This window comes from Barbatula barbatula, assembly GCF_947034865.1.
Source record: "Barbatula barbatula genome assembly, chromosome: 18".
NCBI classification, from domain to species: domain Eukaryota; kingdom Metazoa; phylum Chordata; class Actinopteri; order Cypriniformes; family Nemacheilidae; genus Barbatula; species Barbatula barbatula.
Genome location: NC_136781.1, coordinates 7241470 through 7249250, shown reverse-complemented (window position 1 = coordinate 7249250; position 7781 = coordinate 7241470). Strand labels below are relative to the sequence as shown.

General features: G+C 37.6%; 1 protein-coding gene across 1 annotated transcript in view; it reads left to right on the top strand.

Moving 5' to 3' along the window:
* The first annotated feature begins 388 nt into the window (after positions 1-388).
* Positions 389-7781, top strand: part of tnmd (tenomodulin) — a 29987-nt gene continuing 22594 nt past the window's right edge. Inside the window, exons 1-2 of the mRNA XM_079479162.1 lie at positions 389-521; positions 2818-2958. Of these exons, the coding sequence (XP_079335288.1) occupies positions 474-521; positions 2818-2958 (189 nt within the window). The 5' untranslated portion in view covers positions 389-473. The remainder of the gene's footprint in view (positions 522-2817; positions 2959-7781) is intronic.

Below are 7781 nucleotides of genomic sequence, written 5' to 3'. Positions count from 1 at the left end.
TACTAAATGTACACTTGCAAAGTCGATTGCTTGCTGTGAAAAGACGGGAAGACATTTCAGTGCCAAAGTGAATTCTCTTGCTGGGGATAACTTTCTTCTCATCTGTTAACCTAATATTTTTCATTTGTGTGCTCTATGTGTTGCCTTCTAAGTTAGGATAGCCACAGTAGCCATCAACCTTTAAAGCGATAGTTCACTTATAAATAAAACAATTATGTCATAATTTAGTCACCCTCTTGTCATTTCAAGAGCCATATGATGGGCTTAATTTAGGACATCTGTGTACAGAATGAACCAAAGGAGGTAAGATTTAAGTTGTTCCATCCCATCTGAAAAAGAAGCCCTCCCTCTTGAAAGGAATCCCAAATTACCAATGGAGTGAAAGTTTGACGCTTTGGCTCCCAGCGAGAAAGTTTTCTACTCCGTGTGGGTGAAGGTTTCCAACGGAGCTTATCTTTGGTCTAGCTGCAGTTATGGAGAGCCACCTTTATTTCAGCAGTCAACAAGTGCTTTGCAAAGATGTGAGTTTTTATGGATTCTTTGATTAGAATGTAAGTTTTTAATGAAGTGGTAAGATCATTTTCTTAAAATAATGGTATTCATTTCTTTTATTTCTATATAGAAAATGATTTTGTTCCTTCCAAAACACTGAAAATAATTGATGAAGTGAATCTTCAGTTCATTTTTAAACTGTATTTTAATTGCTCTAGTCAGGGTTTGTGATATGTGACAGTCAGGTATGGTAAAAATGTTAATTATGTGTGACTACACGTTTTTAAAGTGTTCAGTTGTTTTGTATCAGGGACTCAGTGCTTTTTCTCCAGCTGAGTGTCACACTCTGTGAGGGTAGACGTTTGATATTCTGCAAATTATTCCACATGATTTACAATTAAATAATTAAGATCATTTTACCAGCTTTGTATATGCAATAATATATCTGCTGTGCCAAACATTAAGTTGGTGGACTTTTTTCAAAAACAATGTATCGTAAGTATTATATTATTTCAGACTGTAGAAGTAAAAATAACCATAGATCTGAGCACCGTGTGAAACCTCAACATCAATGAAAATTGAAAAATAATAAAACCCTACTTGTGTCTATTCATTTCCCTACCATCACCTCTATTTTACTGTCTCTATTTTCTTCTCTTGTGTAAATATCTCTTTCTCCTTCCCTTCTACCCTCTCTTCCCATCTGATTCTCTCTTTCTGTCTTTCTCATTTCGCCCTTCTTGCACTCTCTCTCATCAGCAGGGGGCTCTCGGCTCCCTTCATCACCATAGACTCATACTCAGAGCTGCCTCGCTGACTCTTAACCTTAAACCGGTTTAATACGGTTTTGCTGGCAGCCCTCTGTATATTTTCAGAACCATTTATATTCTGAGCAGATGGAACTTTGTCCTCCAGTCAAGTTTCCACAGCTTATGCAACCTCTGGATTGCAGCACTAGTTCTATTGACATTTTTGCTTCATTCAGAGGGAAATTCTTCTTTAGAGGAATTTGGCGTTTCTTTGATTGTTTGTCCTCCTATTTTCCATAATGTGCAGTAAAAGACTCATGCCTTGATGATTTTAACAGGGCGCTTATGACCATTTCTTAAAGCATAAATAAATATTTATATTTGTGTTACTTTTTTCAATTCCCTATTGAGTAAGTATGTGACAGTTTCACCGGACACACGTGCCTAGACCGAAGTTAAGTTCAAGTCTGTCTCTGGTTTTCAGTCTGGCTAGTGGCCAGTAATGACAATTTATTTTATATTACATTTATATTCATTTTTATTGTATTTGAATTGAATTAAATTAAAACTACTCAACAGTTATTGATTCTATGTCTAGGTTTAAGGCCACATAATGTTTGGTTATGTTGTTGCTGCTCAAACCAGACCGTATAGAAAGAGTCATTTTTTCAGTATGATCCATAACAGTGTCTTGAGGTCCCGGAAAGACCTAAAAAAAATTGTTATATGTTGTTGTCGGAGGCCCCTAATACATATAGTATTTTGACAGTTTTGATGGAAATGTTGTAACGTGTTGTAGTGTAGCAAACTAATTCCGTACATTAACCCAGTCACTATGCGGCAACTTACCAAACGCATTCAAATGTTGATGTGTTTAATACATATTTTCCATCAAGCACGAAATAGACCACAGAATGATATGAGACATTAAAACTACTATAGTGTATGAGATTGGGACAACGGTCAAAAAACATTTTAGCAGCCATCATACAAACATATTTCCCTGCAGACAGTCACGATTGACAGAATCAAAATATATTCCAAAGGTGTCCTGTAATTACAAAAATGTTTAATTCTTAAACCACAATAACGCAAAACTAATATCCATTGGCCCAAAAGGGAATAAATTACCCTTCGATTTTCAAATTAGGTGAATATTTATTTTGTTATATAAAATACACTCATAGTCACGGCAGCGTTCTCTGCCATATAAGCTCTTCTATCAGCAAGAGACAGTGCTAATTGAAGCTAGTTCCTCTACATTTATAATTCTGATTGGCCATGTCCTAAGAGATAGATAGTGGCACACACCACTGCGAATATTGAGCTTATAAACTCTTCCACATGGAGCTCAGCTGGAGCAAAAGCCTCTCTTTATTAATTTGCGGCCTTAAGCTCCGGGAATTTATTCCAACAGGCGAAATTTTAATTTGGAACAATTTTAATAAATGTGACCTTTTGTTCCATCTCAGAAGTACTGAACATGCCCACGTGACTATTTCTTTCTCAGCTGAGCACTGTGGCGTATGTGTGAAATCTCCTAATATTCTAAAATATTTTCTGTGTCTTTGTCCAGGTTGAGCTCGGGAAAGAAAAGGGGAAAAGGGTCAGGTATCGCAGATACCTGTGTGTTGCTGTTACTCTGAGCGTGGTGTTCCTGATGTTGGCCCTTTGTATCTTCAGTCTGAGATACATATGGAGAGCAAGCCCTACAAAGGTAAGAGGAATTTAACTATTGTGGAGGCCTGGAGATATTAGTTAGAATGGAGCATGACTGTGGATTAATTAAGACATGATTAGAATAACAATTGTGCAATGGAAATGAAAGACACAGAGACATCTGCACACATTATTGAGCATTCTTGGAATGGACTGAATCCAATCTTGATTTCCTTGGGATGAACAATAACATCACAGGGTTGAAGAAAACAGCAGAATGGATAGATAAATTAAAACAGAGTTTTTGTAATAAATTTGCGGAAATAATCGGAAACTGCAAAACGTAGATATTATTCATAGTTTCTCAAGTTTTGCCAATGTGCAGAAATGGACAGTGCGTAAGTAATTGGCAATACCGTCCTGTCAACAAACAAACAAATAAACCATTGCTGTACTATATTATGCATAAAGTCTCCCTAAGGATAGTGCTCTTTTAACAATTTAACAGCCATTCTTTTAGCACATTTGCTGAAGCTTCACTTAGACAGACTTATTTCTGCATCCGATATTTCACGGCCCTGCTTGAGAAGTCATCAAAGAAGGAGTGATGATTCTCACAGGACATATAATGGGTTTAATGACACTGGAAGTCTGGAGCCATAGAGATCGAGAATAAGTGCGCACATTCGTGAAATGCTGTGGTCGGCTAAGCAAAGACTCAATGCTGATATCCAGCAATGGGCACTATAATAGTACTTTAAAACACAATGATAGGACTAACCATTAGGGGGGCTTTTTAACGGCAGTATGGGGGAAATATTAGGCCAGCGGTAGGTGCGTATGTGTGTTACACAGCTGCAAGTGCTTACATCGAAATGAAAGCTGAATGTGCAACTATTGCTGCTTCAGGCATCCCAATTTTGCAGCTTAGATATGAATATTTCAAAGCAACATTGCATATTTCATAAGGCCCGCCTCCCTTTATTTAGACTTGGTTGGTAGTAAGTGTTTATCGCTTTTCTTATTGTGCTAGGTAAGGCATCATCAATTATTTCTATGCTTTTAAAGGTATAGCTGAAGACAAACTAGTTACATTAGTTTAATACATCAATACAGCTGGAGATTGTATTTGTCAGTCCATCAGTGTGGTGGTAGGGACAGGCAAAGGGGTCTCCTGTGCCTAGGTTTGCATAAACTGCCATGGAAAGCAAGGAAATTTGCTCACCATATTGTTTTTCAATATGACATGGTAATCGCTTGGGAACTTCTTTTAATTACTAACAAACATATTTTGTTACAGAAGCCCAGGGAAGATGAAGCAATTGCCATCATTCTCCGTGCTACTACAGTATTTGTTTAAGTGTGCAAGGGGTAAGGTGTGTGGTTGTCACCGCATCTTGGCTTCCGACAGTGCCTTCATGTTTATCATGTCCTAATTATTGTTCTCTTCAGTTTCTCTGGGATTAGATACCTGCCATATCACCTAAAAAACAGCATTAAAAATAATGGTATGAATAACAGCAATTGCTTTTAAATTCACAATACATTGGATCGACTCGCCTTAATGATGCCTTTGTCGGATGCAGAATTTCTCTTTACCACCAACTACACAACATATGACTGTGTTACATTATATTGTGACATCCCTGACATGTTTGCTATTGAAAAAGTACACAAAAATATGATTCCAAAAAGATTTCAAAATCAATTTGAAGTTTTCATCTGAGCCTGGTATACCCAAATTGCCATGTTAAGCTGATGTCATCTATTTTATGACCTTTTAAAATATCCATTGTCGCAGCAGGCAACTGTAATTTGACAGACTGGTCGAAACCTCACATGTGCGGCTGACAGTCTATGTTTTTCAGTCTAGCTTATCAGGTCTGAACCACCGGTGTCTGTCGTATTGACCGCAATGTCAGACGACATCTCCAATAGATCACACGCGCAGCGGTGGATAGGTGCTGTGAAATTGCCTTTGCCACACGTATGTCAGGCTCACCAGACGTGCCCCCATTATTCAAGCTGAAATTGCCTCACTCACCTTGTTGCCACGTTGTGTTTGCAAGGCAGCCTCGCAAAATGTGCCCCCAACCGCATCTTAAGGACTTGTGTGTACGGAACTCTATCTTAATGAACACAGCTGCACCTGCTCTCCGGTTATAGTGGCAGGTGCTGGGCAATGATGGCCCCCCCGAGCAGGTTTGTTTACTGTTTGTGTCCAACAAATGGTCTTTTTAGACTGTCATGTTGTCCTCATCGCAGGAAAGACTTCGTCAAGACATGCTGGTTGACCTGTTTGTTTTCTTAGAAAAACGTTCCTAAAATAGCCCACATTTTTGAACGCCCACTTCTGTTTTTATACATTCGAGTGTAATTCCTCAGGTCTTCATATGTTGAGGGAGAAGGGCTACAGTAATGAGGCAAACCGGCCAATATGAGCAGCTGCTTTTGTAACCCCATGCAGAGATGCAACACTTTTGGTGTGCAATCTTGCTTTATTTCACTCATCAGATTCATTTACTCACTTACAAGCTGATGCAACAGCCTCTCACCTCCACCTGGATGAAACAAACTGTTCCCTTGTAAAGGAGCGGCGAGGGAACAGAACAGAATCAATTCCTTTCAGTCAGGGGCTCCCGGGTGGATTTTGAATGCCTTTCAAAAAGTGGTTGAGGAGGCATTAGAAGAGTTCCTATCACTTCTGTCGTCTCATCTTTTTTGATAAGTTCTCTGGTGGTCTCCAGCATTCCTCTTGAATTCCTATGAAGAAGGAACCTTTGATACTGAGGCTTGACAAATGCAATAAGACTGTGGTCTAGAGTGGCAGAGAAGAGAACATTGTGAAAAGTTCATTTACATCCAAAGGCAGAACAGAGTTAATCCTATAGGCAAAAGCATAAATTCATCATCCAAATGTTGCGTCATAACTTATGCCGGATAACTGATCACTTCAAAATAGAAATGCCCTGCCAAATGCAAGCTGCAGTAGTCTTTCGCCTGAGTTGGCGTCCATACAAATTTTCTGCAGAACACAAAAGAAGATATTTTGAAGAAAGTTGGTAACCGGACAGCACTGGCACCCATTCAAAACCAATGCCAGTGAATGGGTGCCGGTTTACACAATTTTTTTTAAATATCTTCTTTTCTGTTCTGCGTCAGATAGAAAGTCTTACGGGTTTGAAATGATAAGAGGGTGATTAAATGATGACTTTTTTTGGGTGAGCTATCACGTTAAATGGTCTATATAGATGATATACCGTATGTAGAATTTTCTGTATAAAAATACGGTAAATGCTTATGTGAATTATTATTTAAGTCAAACAGGTTTGAAATTACAAAAACGGTGAGTAAATGATGACAGAATTTACATTTTTGTGTGAACTATCACTTTAAAGTGGGTATAAAAATTTACATTTACGCATTTGGCCGATGCTTTTATCCAAAGCGACTTACATTGCATTATCGTATACATTTAATAAAAGTAAAATTAAAGTATCTGTGCGATAAATCATGTTGGCACTTTCCGTCTGAGAAATGTCTGCAGCCATAATCATAAAAAACACAATGATTTGAAAGAAATATGCAAGGTATAATTCAGAAGATTTGGCAAGGTCCCCAAAAGTACAAAGTTAAAGCTCTTTCCTTTCTCTTGCACAAGTACTGAGAAGTAGTCCTGTCACTCTCTCACACCTGAAGAAGAGAACAGATTTCAGCAGATTAATTCATCTGAAACTGCTCCTAACACCACCTAGATCTACAGGATGTGCCTCATTATTTCAAGTAGATTAAGGTTTAAGTCTGGCAGACAGATTTAGAAATTCACAGTCATCGATGTGGGTGGAGTGCAGTAACTGAGACGATCCCATCTTGACATTACATGGGTGTCCGAAATATAAAGGAGATTGGGTAAAGTTGTCACACGTGCATGTTTCTCATGCTTATTTTTGAAAGATATATGGGGCAAAGTGTCACAATGGAACGTGGCATTAAACAGACTTTTTAACATCATTAACCAGTTATTGAACACAAACCATTTTCTCGACTAACAACTTCAAAATGTGGCAACATGGCCTAACATGATTTTATGAAAAATAACCTTGTCCTCAGAATATAACTTTATGTTAAATCTACCTTTACTATATGGTTGACCACAAAAAAATATATGTTACAGATTTCCAATGAGAGAAGCAATGCATGCAAAGTTTTAACCTGGTTGGGGTCGGATTGCATTGGAAATTAGAGTTGTCTTTTAAATCATTGACATGAAAAGATACCATAAAAATGGTGTAGCTACAGTATATAATGCTGAAAAATAGGAAAGACATGACATTTGCATGGCATTCAGAAAAATACACCTCAAGACATCAGAGATGAGAATCTTCGAAGTGTTTTAATAAAACAACACATAGCTAGTATTTTTTTATTTGACACAATCTCACCTTGAAATTGATCTGTGCATAATTTATCTCTTCAACAAATGTTGCATATGAGGCAACCGGGTATATTTTCTATGAAATAGAGAACAAGAACCTATTTTCTTTTAAACAACAATGAACCACATTTCTCATTTTTTTTTAATGTTTAATAAATAAACTGCCACATGTTTCCCCACACTAAACAGATACTAGCCATTAAGAGCAACAACCATCACTGAGACACAAACTATATTGAGCAAAAGGTGTGGCGTTTCATGTTAAAACCCTACAGTATCTTCCATCTTGTTCATCTTTTCCTAACTTCAGTTCGAGTCCTATATGTAAACATAACTTTGTAGTTTACACTTTTTGTTAGCTCATTAGACAAAATGTTAAATCTTTCATTTGCACTTTAAGTCACTTTGGATAAAAGCATATGCGAAACGAATAAATGTAAATGAGA